This window comes from Geotrypetes seraphini, chromosome 5, assembly GCF_902459505.1.
Source record: "Geotrypetes seraphini chromosome 5, aGeoSer1.1, whole genome shotgun sequence".
Taxonomy (NCBI): Eukaryota; Metazoa; Chordata; class Amphibia; order Gymnophiona; family Dermophiidae; genus Geotrypetes; species Geotrypetes seraphini.
In genome coordinates, this window is record NC_047088.1 from 269,894,371 (window position 1) to 269,914,731 (window position 20,361).

Consider the following 20,361-nt stretch of genomic DNA (forward strand, 5'->3'; position numbering starts at 1 on the left):
ACATCTTTGTTGATTTGTGTGTCATCACTATTTTTTTTTCTCTCCATAATACACAAAAGAACAGTCAACATTTCTCACCTGTGGCCTTGTTGTTGTAATAGGAAATTTATTTCTGCCAATATTACGCTCTTCCCAAACCCAATGTAGCCTTCATATATGATGGCACGGCAGCAAGTCATCTGAGAGGTGCTCTTGAGAAAGCGTTTGTAAGCACTGATGAACTTTTCTATCTCTTCTTCACGACCTGTGAGCAGATGATGGAACAGTCTTTGATCAGTTACAGAGCCATTGTCCTAGTTATGTTTCCTATAACAGATCCTCCTGGTTTAAAGCCTGCTAGCATGCCAACAAAGAGGAATTGCATTCCTCTTAGCACATCACACATCAAGACTTTATTGGGATGAAAGAAACAGAGGCAGAGGCTGGTCCTATAACCTCTGACAGATGGAGGTTAAGAAAGTGAGTCAGCCTAAGATCTGAGCAAAGTTAATGGAAGAAAACAACTGGAAATGAAAAACATATATGTAAAAAAGAATAAAATAACATCAACAAATAAAAAGGCAGAAAGTTCTGGTGATGTTTGGTGCTATTTGGGGGGATTCTGCCAGGTACTTGACACCTGGATTGGCCACTGATAGAAATAGGATACTGGCCCAAACCAATGTGGCTATTCTTATGTTCTATTGCTGTGGGTAGTTCAAGCAGAGAACTCATAAAGTAGATTACCAAATCAGTAAAATTTCCTATTGCATAGAACCAATAATGGCTACAAAGAAAACTAAGTTGTCTCTATTCAGCCCACAGTAAAACAGAGAAGAAAAGGGTGGCGTGGCTTGGGAGCGCAAGCAGATGGTCGGGTGAGGAAGGAGCTCCGTGCTAACAGGCAAATAAAAGATTAATAAGTCACAACAAATGTTCCCTAAGATTGGAAAAGTGTGAGATATTAATAGAAAATGGCTTCGGGGAAGCAGACAAAAGGAGAAGCGTCAACTATAAGCACCGGGAGTGCGAAAAGATTAAAACCATAATCGGCAACTCCTTTTAAATTCCCGTTGAAAGAAAGCAAAGACGATAATGAAATGTTATTAGAGATCCGAAGGATAACAGAAATTGTCACTGACAATGCCAGGAAACTACAAGAGGTAAAAGAAGAGATTGCTAGTCTCAATAAAAAAATGACAATGGTTGAAATAAAAGTAGAAAAGTTAGAAAAAAGAGTTGAAGTCACAGAATCAGAGTTAATGCAGTACAAGCAGGATAGGAATAAAATTGAAGTACTCACCCGAGACCTGGAGGACTGCTCCAATAGAGAGAGGAGGAGTAATTTGAGGATATTGGGTCTACCAGAAGGGGTGGAGAAAAGTGACCCAATATCCTTTCTAGAGCAGTTTCTGCCTAAAATACTACCATTGAAGACCAAATTTCCCCTTGAGATTGAACAAGTACATAGGATCCCGACACGAAGAATGAACAAGCAATTGGGACCACGTCCTTTGATTTTTAAACTCTTAACGTATCAACAGGTTATGGAAATTGTTAAACTAGCAACAGAAAACAAAAATTTGAAATGTCAGGATTCTTGCATACATATTGTGCCAGACTTTGCAAGAGTTACAGCACAAAAAAGGAAAATGTTTTTGGATTTAAGGCCACAATTGAGGAGTATAGGGGCTAAATATGGTTTAATCTATCCTGCCATTATGAGAATAACTCATGAAAATAAAACAATGAACTTTGAAGACCCTAAAAAGTTACTAGAATTTTTGAATCGGTATGAACAACCGATGTCTTCTTGAAATATATGCTGGCATTTAGATATCAATAATTAATGATTAATATGTTTGAAAGTGCAATTTAGTAGAAGAGAATTGGATTGATTTGAAAAACTTATAACACTGATTGTGTTATGCAACGGGAATAAGTATTGAAAATATCTTCTGATTATATTTATAATAGAATGGTTAGATGGTAAAGGTGGTGGTTATGATTCAAAACTGAATTGGCTCAACTGTTTAGGTAAACTGACATGGAATGAAGAAAAGAGAATCTAGATATGATTCTAAATATAGAGGAAAGAGATGGATAATATGAATCAACATGGGTTAAAATAGAATATTTTCAAAATATACAATAGCAATAACTTACGATGAAACCTGCATTTGTGACTGAGCTGGAATATAAATTCAATTTTAAAATACCAATTGCTATACATTAGTATAATATACTTTCAAATGGAATTTTCACTGGAGTTCTGAAAATATGCAGTTATAGGCTTGCCACAGAGCAATAAGCAAAAGGACTAGTTTCAGTCCTCTGCATACATATAGATATGGAAAGAAGAGTTTTCTGCCTGACAAAACATTAAGCAACAGAGAAAGTGAGGCACTGACTGTTGTCTCACAGCATGAGATGAGAGATCATACTTTAGGAAGAAAGGAGACATCTAACTTGCATATATATCTCAGATGGATAAGATTGTGTTCATACAGTAGCTCAAACAAACTCCTTTTTAAATCTTTGCCTTGATCTGTTTGCCCAGCGTAGATTGGCATTCGGGATCAAGGTGGTAAAGGAAAGTGTGAGCAGGAGTCAGTTGCAGTGCAGAAAGTATTTTCAGCAATAAGTAAATTTAATTCCTTAGGCACTGCATTTGTGAATGATCCTAAGATATCTTGCAAGATGCTCCTGAATTACATTACATTACATTACAGATTTCTATTCCACCATTACCTTTCGGTTCAAAGTAGATTACAAAAAGAGTTATGGAAGAAGGGTTACGATGTTAGATCAGAGAAGGTTTCCAAGAGAGGGAAAAGTAGGATCTGGGGTTAGGGAGGGGATGGTAAGAGGGGGGTTAAGCTTTATCATGGTATTAAGCTTTATTAAGGGATTTCTTGAAAAGTATAGTTTTTATTTCCTTTCTGAACATCTTGTAGTTTAAGTTTAAGTTTCAAGTTTATTAAAATTTTTGATTAATCGCTTAATCTTGCTTCAAAGCGATGTACATACATAAAAGAAAATATTTAAATTACAATTTTAAAATAAAATTACAATTTTAAAATTAAAAATAAAACATTAATTAATATATAACCATTAAAATAAAAAGAACTATATACGAACTAACAAACATGAGTAAAGAGGAAAAGGGGAAATGAACTACAATTTATAATAGAAAAGAAGGTCGGGAAAAACATAAGGATGGGAGTTCAAAAGAATTGTCGAAAAACAGCATTATTGAATTCAAGGGAAAAACTTGTTAATCAAAAGCATCTTTAAAAAGGAATGTTTTTAAGTTAATCTTGAATTTATCGATATCATGTTCTTTTCTTAAGTAAATTGGCAGGGAATTCCAAATTTGTGGAGCAGTGACAGAGAAAATAAATTGTCTTCTAGTATTAATGATTTTGAGAGATGGAATCTATATATATAAAATCGGATGTATGTATGTATGTGCCGCGATCACGCAAAAACGGCTTGATTGATTTGAAGAAAACTTGGTATGCAGATCCCTCACTACCCGGGATGATATGTTCTGGGGGTCTCGCGGCCCACCTGCACACGTGGGCGGAGCTACAAACAGATAATCGGATTTCACCCATTCATGTCAATGGAAAAAATGTAAAGAGCTGCCAACGCAAAAACGGCTTGCCCGATTTGAACGAAACTTGGTATGCCGATCCCTCACTACCTGGGGTGATATGTTCTGGGGGTCTCATGGCCCACCTGCACATGTGGGCGGAGCTACAAACATAAAATCAGATTTTACCCATTCATGTCAATGGAAAAAATGTAAAACAGCTGCCAACGCAAAAAAGGTTTGCCCGATTTGAACGAAACTTGGTATGCAGATCCCTCACTACCTGGGGTGATATGTTCTGGGGGTATCGCGGCCAACCTGCACACCTGGGCGGAGCTACAAACAGAAAATCAGATTTCACCCATTCATGTCAATGGAAAAAATGTAAAAACTGCCTCCGCAAAACCGGCTTGCCCGATTTGAACGAAACCTGGTATGCGGATCCCTCACTACCCAGGATGATATGTTCTGGGGGTCTCGCGGCCCAACTGCACACGTGGGCGGAGCTACAAACATAACTTCAGATTTCACCCATTCAAGTCAATGGGAAAAATGTAAAAAGCTGTGGGACCGATTTGAACTAAACTTGGTATGCTGATCCCTCACTACCTGGGGTGAAATGTTCTGGGGGTCTCGCGACCCACCTGTACACGTGGGCGGAGCTACAAACAGAACATCAGATTTCACCCATTCATGTCAATGGAAAAAATGTAAAAAGCTGCCATTCTCACTGTGACCAATTTGGACGAAACTTGGTATGCAGATCCCTCACTACCTGGGGTGATATGTTCTGGGGGTCTCGCGGCCCACCTGCACACGTGGGCAGAGCTACAAACAGAAAATCAGATTTCACCCATTCATGTCAATGGAAAAAATGTAAAAAGCTGCCATTCTCACAGTAATTCACAAACGGCTTGACCGATTTAAACGAAACTTGGTATACAGATCACTCACTACCTGGGGTGATATGTTCTGGGGGTCTCGCGGCCCTCCTGCACACGTGGGCGGAGCTACAAACAGAAAATCACATTTCACCCATTCATGTCAATGGAAAAAATGTAAAAAGCTGCCATTCTCACAGTAATTCAAAAACGTCTTGACCAATTTGAACGAAACTTGGTATGCAGATCCCTCACTACCTGGGGTGATATGTTCTTGGGGTCTCGCGACCCCCCTGCACACGTGGGCGGAGCTACAAACAGAAAATCGGATTTCACCCATTCATGTCAATGGAAAAAATGTAAAAAGCTGCCATTCTCACTGTGACCAATTTAGACGAAACTTGGTATGCAGATCCCTCACTACCTGGGGTGATATGTTCTGGGGGTATCGTGGCCAACCTGCACACCTGGGCGGAGCTACAAACAGAAAATCAGATTTCACCCATTCATGTCAATGGAAAAAATGTAAAAACTGCCTCCGCAAAACCGGCTTGCCCGATTTGAACAAAACTTGGTATGCGGATCCCTCACTACCTGGGGTGATATGTTCTGGGGGTCTCACGGCCCACCTGCACACCTGGGCGGAGCTACAAACAGAAAATCAGATTTCACCCATTCATGTCAATGGAAAAAATGTAAAAACTGCCTCCGCAAAACCGGCTTGCCCGATTTGAACAAAACTTGGTATGCGGATCCCTCACTACCTGGGGTGATATGTTCTGGGGGTCTCACGGCCCACCTGCACATGTGGGCGGAGCTACAAACATAAAATCAGATTTCACCCATTCATGTCAATGGAAAAAATGTAAAACAGCTGCCAACGCAAAAACGGCTTGCCCTATTTGAACGAAACTTGGTATGCGGATCCCTCACTACCCAGGATGATATGTTCTGGGGGTCTCGCGGCCCAACTGCACACGTGGGCGGAGCTACAAACATAACTTCAGATTTCACCCATTCAAGTCAATGGGAAAAATGTAAAAAGCTGTGGGACCGATTTGAACTAATCTTGGTATGCTGATCCCTCACTACCTGGGGTGATATGTTCTGGGGGTCTCGCGGCCCACCTGCACACATGGGTGGAGCTACAAACAGAAAATCAGATTTCACCCATTCATGTCAATGGAAAAAATGTAAAAAACTGCCATTCTCACAGTAATTCCAACTACCTGGGGTGATATGTTCTGGGGGTCTCGCGGCCCACCTGCACACGTGGGCGGAGCTACAAACAGAACATCAGATTTCACCCATTCATGTCAATGGAAAAAATGTAAAAAGCTGCCATTCTCACTGTGACCAATTTGGACGAAACTTGGTATGCAGATCCCTCACTACCTGGGGTGATATGTTCTGGGGGTCTCGCGGCCCACCTGCACACGTGGGCAGAGCTACAAACAGAAAATCAGATTTCACCCATTCATGTCAATGGAAAAAATGTAAAAAGCTGCCATTCTCACAGTAATTCACAAACGGCTTGACCGATTTGAACGAAACTTGGTATACAGATCCCTCACTACCTGGGGTGATATGTTCTGTGGGTCTCGCGGCCCTCCTGCACACGTGGGCGGAGCTACAACCTGAAAATCAGATTTCACCCATTCATGTCAATGGCAAAAATGTAAAAAGCTGCCAACGCAAAAACGGCTTGCCCGATTTGAACGAAACTTGGTATGCAGAACCCTCACTACCTGGGGTGATATGTTCTGTGGGTCTCGCGACCCTCCTGCATACGTGGGCGGAGCTACAAACAGAAAATCAGATTTCACCCATTCATGTCAATGGAAAAAATGGAAAAATCTGCCAACGCAAAAACGGCTTGCCCGATTTGAATGAAACTTGCAACACATCTTCCTTTTCAGTTTAAGAGCTTGCAAATTCCAGTGAGACTTGCATTCTCTATCACATTCAACAAATCACAGGGACAGACTATTACATACTGTGGAGTGGATTTAGGATCCCCCTGTTTTTCCCATGGACAACTCTATGTTGCTTGCTCAAGGGTGGGTTCACCCAAGAATTTATATGTTCTTGCTCCTGGAGGTGAAACTAAAAATGTTGTTTATAATCAAGTTTTGTGTTAGTTGTATTTTATTCATTTTGTCAAATATTTCACATTATAATTTGAATATTGTACTTTTTATAAAGCTGTAAAAAATAATTTATTTCACAACTATAAAGTATCTTTATTTGAATCCATTTACAGTGTTATTGCTATAATTAAATACCCGTGCAACGCCGGGGCATCAGCTAGTTGTTAATAAATGCTGTTCGTTGGATCGCAATATTCTATTTGTGGAGGAAGGGATTAGTGTTTTAAAAATAAATGCAGGTGTTTTAAAAAACATTGCTTTAAAAGTGAGTCTGGGGTTGTTGTCAATAGGTTGGTTGTCTATCTTCGCTGCCTGAGTGGCCAGTAGTCCGTTGTATAGTTTTTTCCGTTTTACTTCTTTGATTGGGGGGTAAGTGAATGGGGTGTGTGTTTTTCTATGCCTGGTAGAGGTGGTTTGGATGAGGCGGTCGTTTAGGTAGGTTGGGCTGTCTCCATTTATAGTTTTAAATAGTATACAGTAGAATTTAAATTGTATTCTTTCCTGGATTGGAAGCCAATGAGAATTGATGAATGCCTTAGTAATGTGATCATGTTTTTTCAATGAATAGATGAGTCTCAGAGCTGTATTCTGAATTGTCTGTAGTTGTTTAATCATTATTGCAGGGCAGGGGAGGTAGAGGATGTTGCAATAGTCTAGGGTACTTAGGATTAGAGATTGTACTAGGAGCTGAAATTGTGTGTTTTTTGAAGAATTTTCGGACTTGTCTAAGGTTTCTCATAACTGTGAAAGATTTCTGTATTGTTTTGTTAATTTGTGGTTGCATGGTGCAGCCTCTGTCAATAGTCATACCTAGAAGTTTTAGAGTGGTTTGCAAAGGGTAGTTGATAGAATTGATTTCTAAGTTGGTTATGGTTGGGATTTTGTTATTTTCTAGAAGGATGAATTTAGTTTTGTCTGGGTTGAGTTTCAGTTTGTGGTCTTCCATCCAAGTCATAACTGTAGTTAGAGTTCTGTGTAGTGTGTCTGACATTAAGAGCATTGGTTGGTCGAAAGGAATGAGGATGGTGATGTCATCAGCATAGCTATAAGAGGATAGGCCTTGTTTGTTCAGGTAAACGCCAAGAGAGGCCGTATATAGGTTGAAGAGAGTAGGGGACAGTGAGGACCCTTGTGGAACGCCGCAAGGGTTAGACCAAGGTTTGGATTTTTCTTTGTCTGATTTTACTTTGTATGTTCTGGATTTTAAGAAACCTTCAAACCATGAGTATACTTTATCTGAGATGCCTATTGAGTCCAAGATTTGCAGTAGGATGTTATGGTCTACCAGGTGAAATGCCGCCGTCAGGTCCAACTGTATGAGCAGCATTTTTTTTCCAATGCTGAGGTGTTGTCTTGCTGTGTCGATAAGGGAGCCTAGTAGTGACTCTGTGCTGAAGTTAGTTCTGAAGCCGGATTGCGTGGAATGGAGTAAGTTATGGTCCTCGAGATAGTTGGTGAGGAATTTGGCTACTAATCCTTCTGTTAGTTTGATATATGGAGGTATTGAGGCTATTGGTCTGTAGATGGATGAGAGGTCTGTTGGTCCTTTTGGGTCTTTTAAGATTGGGGTGATGATGATTTCGCTGAGGTCATTCGGGAAAATGCCATCTGTGAGCATGGTTTGTATCCAGTGTAGGAGTAAGGTACGGAACTTAGTGCTCGCTGATGACAGGAGATATGGCGGGCAATGGTTGAGTTCATATGATGCGTGGCTGTATTTATTGTAGAGTTTGTTGAATTCGGTCCAATGTATCTTAGGAAATTGGGACCAAGATCTGTCTGCAGCACAAGATTGATTTTCTATGGGGAGTATTGTGACTTCGAGTAGGTGGGTTGGGTTACTAATGAGAGTAGCTCTGGTGTTTGTAATTTTATTCTTGAAGTGTTCAGCTAAGAGAGAGGCTGAAGGGGAGGAGTTATTGTTAGTGGTCAAATAGGGTATGCTGTTAGTTAGATCTTTTAATATTTGGAATAGTTTTTTGGTGTCTTGGGTTTCTGTGCCTATTAGGTTGGTGTAATGTTTTTTCTCTTTTCCTTTAATAGAAGTTTGTATTATTTGTTAATTTTTTTCCAGGCGGTTTTCGTGTGATCTTGGTTGGTTTTTCTCCATTTCTTTCCAGACGTCTACATTGTCTCTTGAGTAGGAGTAATTCTTCATCGAACCATTGGTCTGATCGTCTGCATGTTCTGGTTTTGGTTCGAAGTGGGGCTTGTTCATCAAGGATGTTGTTGCTCAAATAGCCCCAGTGTGAAATGAAGTCTTTGGGGTTATCTTCTTGGATTGTTTCGTCTATTTTTGACCAGAAAATGGCGGGCTCGATGCGTTTGCGTGATGTGTAGGTTACTATTTTGGATATTGGTTTGGATTTGTTTTTGGTCCAGATGATGTTGAAGGTGTAAGTGTAGTGGTCTGACCAGAGGGATGGGGATCAGGTTCCATTAGACGTTTGAATTTCTGAAGTAGATGTTTGATGGGTCATGAAGGCTGCAATGTCCAGTTGGTGTCCTTTCTCATGAGTAGTTTGTGGGTTTAAAATTTGGATGGATAGGGCATTGAGGAAAGAAAAGTAGATTGTCTACTAGCTTGGATGAATGGTCTTCAAGATGAAGGTTTAGGTCTCCTAGGATAAGATTGTGTGCTGCTGTAAGTGAGTTTTGGTATATGAAGTTTTCAAATTCGGATCTAACCATGGCCCAGTTTCCCAGTGTTATATAACAAAGCATGCAGTTTAGTGAGTTTTTCAGTGCGGTGAAAGAGATTTGACATGCTAAAAGGTCCATGTAAGGGGTGGAGATTTTTTCCAATATGTTTAAGGTTAGGGAGTCTTTGAGTAAGATCGCTAATCCACCTCCTCTTTTTTTCTCTCTGCAGGTCACTGTAATTTTGTATCCTTGAGGGCAGACTTCTGTAATTCTTGGGTCTGTGTCTGATGTTAGCCAGGTTTCTGTGAGGAAGAGGCAGTCTAGGTTTTCATTTTTTATCCAGGTTTTTATAAGTTCTGTTTTTGGACCTAGGGCTCTGACGTTTAAGTAGGCACAGTTAAGGGTGGTGGTTTAGAAACATAGAAACATAGAAAGATGACAGCAGAAAAGGGCTATAGCCCATCAAGTCTGCCCACTCTACTGACCCACCCCACTAAGTCAGAGTGTTGCTCGACCCACTTAGAGATCCCACATGGATGTCCCATTTATTCTTAAAGTCGAGCACGCTAGTGGCCTTGATCACCTGCACCGGTAGTTTGTTCCAGTTTGGTGGTTGTGAATCGTTTTAGGGTAGATGAGTGAATTTGGGTTATGGTGCGGTTTGGTCTTGGGTTGTGTTGCTCTTCTTCCCCATGCTGGTGTTATGGGGTGTTGAACGCTTGTTTGGTGGTTGGAGTTTCTGTCTATTGGAACTCTCCTGTTAGGGTGAAGGGTTTTGATTGCAATTGAGCTAGTGGGAATGTTGGGTAGGTTGTTTGCTTCTACCTTACAGCTGGATATGAGAAGGATTATTAATAGAATAATCTGGGTGTTTGTTTGTGGAATTAGCTTCATTATGGAGGTGGGGCTGCTGGTAGAGGCAGTGTAGTTTCCAGTGGTTAGGTTGTTGGCTGTGTTTAGTGTCTGGGTAGGAGAGTGGGTTGTGGAGGGGGGTGTTGAGGACCGGCGAGAAGGTAAAAGAAATTAAAACCGGCAAAATCAAACTTTTAAACTGTTGGGGAGATCCCGCTGAGCCTTACAACTGGCTCAGCAGTGCACCGTCGGGAGGGGAGGGGGCAGAGTTCGCTCCCACGCCCAGAGTGTGCCTTACTCTGCTCCCGCTCTGCCCCGAGTGCTCCCGGTCCGTGGGGGGAGGTGTTGAGGTCCAGCGAGATGTAAAAGAAACTGAAACCGGCAAAAACAAAATTTTAAACTGTTGGGGAGATCCCGCTGAGCCTTCCAACTGGCTCAGCGGTGCACCGTCGGGAGGGGAGGGGAGGGGGTAGAGTTCGCTCCCACGCCCAGAGTATGCCTTACTCTGCTCCCGCTCTGCCCCGAGTTACGGACAAAAGTCAGGAAGTTGGATGCAGAGGTGTTTTATCTTCTTTAGTACTATGGATAGTAAATGCTAGCGTGAATGACAAATGCTGGTTTCATAATATTTATGCTAAATAAACATTAACCTGTGGTTTGAGGGAATTAAGAACAGAGAATGCAATCATATCTTTGGCTAATGTGTAAATTTGGGGAAGAGAGAGAATGTAAATGAAGAATATGTGGAAGGGATATAAAGTCCCTTTCAATGTATGTGCTTAAGTACTTCCGTCTCATTTTTTTAGTAAACAAAATATGACTCAGCTAATTTACTTTTGAAGCGAGTCAAAATATAGAGAACTTGTTATAAGTGCTAGATTGTAAAGATTTTGGTGATAAATTTTCCTCTTTTGTTAATGTGGGAGAAGTTTAAGGACATAAAGTATATTTGAGTTTTGTGGGGGTTTTTTGCTTTGAGATGGAGGTGCATGGATATGCATATTGAAAGGAATTTTGTTTGGAACCTTATTTTAGTTCAATCGTCATTGAAATGAAATTATATAAGTATAAAGAAACTATTGATTGATGTTTATAGCTGTATAATTAATTTAACTATTATGGTTTATGGGATAATTATTTATTCTATTAATATTAAGTACATGAAATAAATAGTCTCCTAGGATATTAATGATAAGTACCGTATTTTCACGCATATAACGCGCGCGTTATACACGATTTTACAAACCAAGTATAACCATGCGCGTTATATTCATGAGCGTGTTGTACACATTTTGTTTTACATAGTTCCCCCCCGACGTCCGATTCACCCCCCCCGCAGGACCGCTCGCACCCCCACCCTGAAGGACCGCTCGCACTCGCACTTGCACCCGCACCCGCACCCCCACCCCGATGGACCGCTCGCACCCCCACCTCCCCCCCATCATGAAGAAGCTGCCTACCGTTGTCCTGCTGCTTCCTCTGCTGGCGGTCCCGCCCCTTCTCTGAGCCCTGCGTCTGCGCTGCTTCCTCTTCCGGCGGTCCCACTCTTTCTCTGACATCAGAGAAAGGGCGGGACCACCGGAAGAGGAAGCAGCGCAGATGCAGGGCTCAGAGAAGGGGCGGGACAGCCGGCAGAGGAAGCAGCAGGACAACGGTAGGCAGCTTCTTCATGATGGGGCGAGGTGGGGAGGCTGTGGGGGTGCGAGCGGTCCATCGGGGTGGGGGTGCGGGTGCGGGTGCAAGTGCGAGTGCGAGCGGTCCTTCGGGGTGGGGGTGCGAGCGGTCCTGCAGGGGGTGAATTGGATTTCGGGGGGGCATCAGGCTTTCAGGGTGGGGACAGGACTTCAAGGGGGGACAGGACTTCAAGGGGGAGAAGGGAGTCGGGGCGGGCGAGAGGAGAGTCGGGGCGGGCGAAAGGAGAGTCGGGGTGGCCAGAGGAGAGTCGGGGCGGGAGAAAGGAGAGTCGGGCAGCGACGGGAGAGTCGGGACGGCATGCATGGTATATGGGTGTGCGCGGTATATAAAAATTTATTTACATAAATTAGTTTCCCGCGCGCTATACCCGTGTGTGTGTTTTACATGGGTGCGCGGTATATGAGTGAAAATACAGTAATAATAAATTGGAAATGATAAAAATTATATTAGTATACAGGGAAATTCTAAAATTTAAGTATGATGAAATATATTTTTGATTTAAAATAATTGAATGTTTTTTTAATTTAATTATTTAATTGAGGAGAATGTATTCATAAGTGAAAGTAAAAGTATAAATAATGATAGTTAGGGAATGATAAGAGAATATAGGATTACTAAATGGAATAAGTATAAATGGATACTGTATAGTTTGGAGTAATAATTTTATGATATACCTAAGACTATATATTTATATTAAAAAATTATAATTTAGTAATACTAGTTATTACAATAGATTTCTCATAAACACACATAAAATTAGTTTTTAATTTTAAAATATGGAGTTGTGATGGAATATTTCAATTAAGAATTTATAATCATTAATAGTTTAGTATAGATGTTATAAAGATTAGATCAATTATATAAATATATGATTTATTTTATAAAATTAAGTGGCTTATTATAAGTATATAATAAATTTCTAGTTTTGCCTGTAGGGGGTTATCACCTGATATCATATGTGTGTTTCCAAGTTTTCTGTAATAGTTTAGGAGGAGTGGGAGGGGGTGGGGTGGGGATATGGAGGAGAGGAGATGGGTGGGATAGGGGATTTTATTTTAGTTTTTAAATATGGGGAAAATGATAATTTAATTTATACTCATTACATATTGGTTATTGTATATATTAAGTATAATTGGTATAATGGATTTTAAGATACTATCATTAAATGTTAATGGCCTCAACCATCCGATTAAAAGGAAAAAAAACATTATTATATTTAAAACAACACAATGCGGATATCTGCTATATCCAAGAGACACATTTGGCTGCTATAGAATGTACAAAACTGGAGGGAGATTGGGTAAAACATTGCTTTTTTTGCCTCTGCTGTAGAGCATAAGGCTGGAGTAGCTATTTTAGTGAATAGGAAATGTAATGCATCATTTAATTTGGTCGCTTCAGATCCTTTAGGAAGATGGGTACAAGTAGAAATGAGCATGGGAAATACTCCATGGTGCTTTTTAATGTATATGCCCCTAATTCTAATCAAATTGAGTTCTTAAATCTCTACAATAGTTAATTTTACCACTGACTGCTTCTAATCTAGTAGTGGCAGGGGACTTTAACGCTGTTATGAATCCTCTAATGGATAAAAATCCTGGTAAATTTATGAAATCACTAGGACTAGATAATTTTGTACAATCTTGTAATTTAAAAGATATATGGAGAATACTTCATTTTGGTGGGTGGGAATTTTCATTTTGTTCTCATGTTCATAAATCCTTTTCAAGGATAGATTACATCTTTGTTTCAGACCAATTGGTACAACAGATAACACAAGCCTCTATAGATCCAATTATTTTATCTGATCATGGAGGGATGTGGGTTAAACTTAAAATTGTTGATCAAGATAATAGCAGACCTGTATGGAGATTTGATAATACATTGCTTGCAGATCCAAAATTTTGTGAAGACTTTCAATTAAAAATGAATTAATATTTTCAATTTAATAATAAAGAGGAAATCTCTATAGTAACTTTTTGGGACGCTTTTAAAGCTACCATGAGAGGGCAAATTATCTCATTATCAGCATATATTAAGAAACAGGTTAAAATACAATTTTCTAATCTCAAAAAAGAGATTAAAATTTTAGAATCTAAATTGGTTAATAAATGGGAGCACTCTACACTACAAGCTCTTTTAAAAGTTAAATGTAAATATAATGAGATTTCTTCTAGATTGATTAGGAATGATCTATTTTCTCAGCAAGCTATGTATTATGGAAATTCAAATAAGGCTGGAAGATTATTGGCAAACTATCTCAAAGCAAAGAAAAGAAAAACAAAAATAATGGCAATTAAAGATGGGAAAGGTAATATTCACTCTCAAATTAATGCTATTTTGGAACAATTTTTACATTTTTATACGACTCTTTATTCTTCTGTGCCTTATTCAGATAAAGAAAAAGATGGTTTAGAATTTTTGAAATTATTAGAAAGACCCAAAATTCCTGAACATATAAAAAGAAGTTTAGATAAGTCTTTATCATTAAATGAATTACAAATGGCCTTGAAGTCCTTAAGAGTTGGATCCACTCTGGGTGGTGATGGTTTTTCAGTAGAGTTTTATAAAAAAATTCCAAAATACCCTATTGCCTCATTTGTTAAACTTATATCAGGCTCAACTCAATAAAGGTTGCATCACAGGCACTATGGCAGAATCATTAACCATAGTTTTGCAAAAGCCAAATAAAGATCCCACGTTGGTTTCAAATTACAGGCCTATTTCTTTAATAAATGTGGATGAAAAACTATTAGCTAAAACATTGCCATTAAGATTAGCCAAGGCTCTCCCACATATTATTGGAATGCACCAAACAGGATTTGTTGCTCAAAGACATTCATCTAATAACACCAGGTTGACTTTTCAAATGTTATACTTAACAAAAGATATGAAAAATCCGGCCTTTTCTGTTTCCTTGGATGCAAAGAAGGCTTTTGATCGTGTTGAATGGACCTTCATGTATCAAGCTATGGAATGGTTTGGTATAGGTTCAGGATTTATACAAATGATTCAATCCTTGTATAGCTCCCCGAGTGCTAGATTGTATATTAATAATAATTTCTCAGATAGTTTTAGTTTGCAAAGAGGGGTTAGACAAGGCTGTTCTTTGTCTCCTTTGCTTTTTGATATTGTATTGGAACCCTTGTTATTAGCTATACAGCAAGCGAAGGGGATACAGGGTATTCCGAATAGAACTATGCAGTTAACATATTGGTTAAACACATAATCGTCCTTTAGTCGCATGAATGTGGACAAACAATGGACAAACATCTTAGCAATTAAACATTCAACAATAAAATTATAAAAAGTTAAAACCCAGATATTCGTTGGCACTGTATATTACAGGAAGAACATAAGTAGCAACATTTTCATAGGAAAACATTAACAAAGAGCTGCGTTTTCAACATTTTCCTAAAATTGATCTTTCCAACACAAAATCGCAATATGCCTGGCAGAGCATTCCAAAGTTAGACACCTGCCACTGACATCATTGATGCTCCAATTCTAACATGAGTGATAGGCATCTTCCCCTCAAAACTCAATTTCATAGTGTTTTCAGACCTTAGGTTTCTTCTAGGTTGATCAATTTCAAACAACTCTTATAGTACCCTTGGAGCAATATGGTACAATATCTGATCTATAGTGCAATGATCATAAAATGTACTCTTTGCTGAATAGGTAGCCAGTGTAATTGTTTCAGTATAGGGGATATATGTGAACTCCTTGGAACCCCTGTAATCAATCTAGCAGCCGAATTGATCAGCATCTGCAGTGCCTTCAATTCTTCTCACCCTTACTACTAAAATCAACAAATACTAAGCACAGACCATCAAGCTGCACGCCTTCATTTCGACATCTCCGCTGCTTTTGATCCTGAGAACCACCACCTTCTCTTAATGAAAATAGCAAATGGCAGACATAGAAATCAAAGGCACCACATTTAACTGGTTCAACTTCCTACGAAACAGAGAATACCTCATCCGCAAAGATGGAGTTCTCTCCAATAGTTGGACAGCCTTCTGTGGGGTACTTCAAGGTTCCCTCCTTTCACCCTTTCTGTTCAATCTTTTTATGAGCTCTCTCAGTGACATTACACTCACCAACAACGAATGCTAGCTATCATACGCAGATGACATCCTCCTCCTTATCCCCAAAACAATTAGCTAGATCAATCACACAAAATCGCTGATAACATGAATAAGATACAATCATGGGCCAAAATCAATAACCTCAAACTGAATACAACCAAAACCCTCTGTTTTCACACCTCCCTACAAACAGCTCCCAATAACACTGTACTGCCATCTAGAGAAAAAATAGGCATAGATGAGTCATCCAAAGTACTGGGTGTCATCCTGGACTCAACCCTATCCCTTGGACCACAAACCTCTGGAGGAAAGCCTTCTTTTCCATGAGACAGCTGCAACTCATAAGGCCCTATTTTCATTAGCGACACTGAACCATCCTTGTACAAATGCTAGTTTTGTCGCAAGTTGACTACTGCAACTCCCTCTATATAGGTATCAACATAACACTGGCCCGCAAACTACAACTAATACAAAACACAGCAATCAGACTCATCTTCAAGTTGAGAACATACGACTCAGTTTCTACCTGCCTCAAACAGCTACATTGGCTACCCATCAATACTAGAATAAACTTCAAGATATTTTTTTTTTAATTCTTTATTCATTTTCGTATGTTACAACAAGTGTAGCAAATAAACTCATTTAAAACTTAAAGATACACACTTGATTAACTCTCATATAACATCAAATTTAACATTTCATTACAAATTAAAATTCTATAATATTTTAAATATTATAAAAGAAATCTAACATTTATATCATCCTTATTGAATCTAATAGTCCCTCCCCCCCTCCCTATTCAATAAATCATAAAATTATCCTTACTGTGAAATTATTGAAATACTCATGTATTATATAATAACAACAAGTAAAATTATAATTTTTGGTGGAATTCTGTGTGTCATATATACAAAATTGAGCTCACAATAGCAACGCAAAAAGGTTATATTAGTAAATTTCAGAAAATCTGGAGTTTTACTTGTTAACTTCAAGATATTACATTACATTACAAGATTTCTTTTCCACCATTACCTTGCGATTCAAGGTGGATTACAAAAGAGTTATTATAGAAGGAGGGTTACAAAGGAAGATCATGTATAATCTTCCGAATCCTCCATGGAAATTCCACACCACCACTCAGACTTATTCTTAATCCCTCATGGCCCACCTTGGACAGGAATCTTAGTAAACTCCAATTGAACTACCCCTCTCCTTTTTTTTTTTTGGGGGGGGGTGGTTAATTCTTTATTCATTTTTAAAACTTCAAATGTGCACAAGAGATGATGCATTTACATATAATATAAACATTACAGCACAATAAACTTAATATAATAAAGACAAGACTTATTTTCCCCCACCCATTTCCAATTAACCAACACCTCATAAAAATACCTGTAAACAACCTATCTATACCTCTTAACCAGTGCCAAAACATACCCACCTCCCCCTCCCTGGATGTGTATGTATTCATCATTTATATAAATAAATCAATCCTTACAATATTTAGTTAATGGTTCTCAAACTTCCATACATTTTTTTTATAATATCCCTTCTGAACTACCCCTCTTCAAATGGCCTCGAGTACAAACGTACCTACACCAAGTTCACATATATTGGTACAAAGTTTTGGAACAACCTCCCCACAACTATCATTTCCAAACCGAAATACCTCACATTTCAAAAGAAACTAAAAATCTACCTCTTTGACACCATACTCAACCAAGAAAACCAACCAATGTGTCCACAAATCACCCGTTAACCTATATTGACCATGTCCAAAGCCCAATCATCCGACAATGGACTACTACAGACAAGCTCAACATCATAGCATCACTGACTGTACCACATTAACATCCGTGTATAGCACTAATCTGCATCTCTTTAGAAATTGCACTGTAGGGAAATCTTTACCTCATAGTGTCCCTTTCAAACAGTTCTAGCTCTCCTGTGCATTATTACCCCTCTCTTAACTGTATTCTCATATACCACGAAGGAGCTTCCTGTACTGTACTAAATTGTATCCATTTAAATTGTTTTGTAAGTCACTTTGAACTTATCTAGGCATAGTGCAACTCAGAAATCTCAAATTAGATTAGATAGCTGGGAGACAACATTCCATTTTCATTAATGAGAAAGGCCATCTAGAGGCTCTTAGCTATAATAATCCAGAGAAATGCAGCCACTACTTACCTAACAAAGGGTAATTCGGGTTTCTCTTTGCACTCAGATAGGATTTTCCAATTGTTCTGTATTTGAAAGAGAACGATGGGCAGTCAGAAGTTAATTGAATTCAATTCATTCTCAGTGATACTTTTTAAAAATAGAATAGTTTTCCAGATTCTGTGCTCATGGAAAAAACGTCATAAACTAAAGTCAATAAATTGCAAATCTACACAGAAAAAAGATCAATGCCACTATATACATAAGCAGTGCAGTCAGCACATTAGCCATTTAGCAGTCGTAATCTGTAATTACAAGCCAAAATGCTATATCACATACTTACAGGGGAAGAGGGGACAGGAAGGACATGGACATGTCAAAGGAGGGGAAATAAAATACCATAAAATGTGTGCATAGATGTTGCGTTTAGATGCTAATATTTATGCCAGACATCAGTTTGGCATACGGTAACTACTAGTACCTCCATGTAGACACGTTGATGCTGACATGCCCTATGATGAAAGAGGGGCCTTCCTTTTTGGATGTAAAATCAAATAAAACCTTTGATTACATGCTGACACGTCCTGCACTTCCTGTACTTTGTGAGTCAGATGTCTAGGCAATTATGTATTCGATTAACAGAGCCCAGACACTGTATAACAGCAAAAGAATTAAAGGAGCCCTTAGTGGAGCATTGCCTTCAAAAGCAACAGAATACACTTTGAAAGCAACCATACAAGAAGCAACAAACCGCTATGTAAAATCAGTAAGTAAACGGCGAAGGAACAATAAGCCACAGTGGTTTACTGCGGAGATCTCAGACCTGATCAAGGAGAAGAAAAAAGCATTCATCTCTTACAAACAATCAGGGAAGCAGGACTCTAGAGCAGACTACCTGGCCAAATCAAAAGCCGTCAAAACAGCAGTCAGGGAGGCTAAATTCCTCATGGAGGAGTCTCTAGCAAAGAACATCCAGAAGGGAGATAAATCCTTCTTCAGGTATATCAGTGATAGAAGAAAAAACTCAGGCGGGATTGTACGTTTTAGGAAACCAGACGGAGACTATGTGGAAAAAGGATTCGGAAAAAGCCCAACTATTAAATGAATACTTCTGCTCAGTCTTCACCCGAGAAGCGCCAGGGCTCGGCCCTCAGCTACAGACAAGGGTTGGCTCAGTTGACCCGTTTAGTAACTTTGAGTTTACGCCCAGCAGTGTCTACGGTGAGCTGTCAAAGCTCAAGGTTAACAAAGCAATGGGGCCGGACAACCTGCACCCCAGGGTGCTTAGGGAGCTGAGTGATGTCTTGGCGGAGCCACTGTCCGCGCTCTTCAACCTCTCCCTTAGTACAGGCAGCGTCCCGTTGGACTGGAGGACGGCTAACGTCATTCCACTCCACAAGAAAGGCTCAAAAATGGAGACAGCAAACTACAGACCAGTGAGTCTAACATCGATAGTGAGCAAACTAATGGAAACTCTAATCAAACACCAATTAGATAAGATCCTGGATGAGGAGAATCTACGGGATCCCCGACATGGATTTACTAAGGGGAGATCCTGCCAATCCAACCTGATCAGCTTCTTTGACTGGGTAACGGGGAAGCTGGATATAGGGGAGTCCCTGGACATCGTGTACCTGGACTTTAGCAAAGCATTCGATAGCATACCACACCGCAGGTTACTGAGCAAGATGAGTTCTATAGGATTAGGTAACACATTGACGAAATGGATTGGGAGCTGGCTTGGAGGTAGGCTCCAAAGGGTGGTGGTGAACGGCACCCCCTCCGAAATGACGGAGGTGATTAGTGGAGTACCACAGGGCTCAGTCTTGGGCCCAATCCTATTCAACATCTTTATAAGAGACTTGGCAGAAGGGCTTCGAGGTAAAATAACATTATTCGCCGATGACGCCAAACTGAGTAATGTAGTGGGCAAATGCACAACAGACGAAGATTCAGTGCCCGACAACATGATGCACGACCTACTCCTACTGGAGCGATGATCTAGGACATGGCAACTCAACTTCAATGCCAAAAAATGCAAAGTTATGCACCTGGGCAGCCAGAATCCATGCAAGTCTTATACCCTTAATGGCGAGATCCTAGCAAAAACGGTAGCAGAACGAGACTTGGGGGTAATCGTCAGTGAGGACATGAAGTCTGCCAATCAAGTGGAGCAGGCTTCGTCCAAGGCAAGACAAATCATGGGCTGCATACGAAGGGGTTTCGTCAGTCGTAAGGCGGAAGTCATTATGCCATTGTATAGATCCATGGTGAGGCCCCCACCTGGAATACTGTGTGCAATTCTGGAGGCC

The 20,361-nt window shown here is 39.8% G+C and overlaps 1 protein-coding gene across 1 annotated transcript in view; it reads right to left on the minus strand.

Moving 5' to 3' along the window:
* The window catches only part of ADCY10 (adenylate cyclase 10), an 803,671-nt gene that overhangs the window by 566,294 nt on the left and 217,016 nt on the right, over positions 1-20,361 (minus strand). The window contains exons 12-13 of the mRNA XM_033944139.1: positions 18,080-18,135; positions 79-244 (exon numbers count right to left, since the gene is read on the minus strand). Of these exons, the coding sequence (XP_033800030.1) occupies positions 79-244; positions 18,080-18,135 (222 nt within the window). The remainder of the gene's footprint in view (positions 1-78; positions 245-18,079; positions 18,136-20,361) is intronic.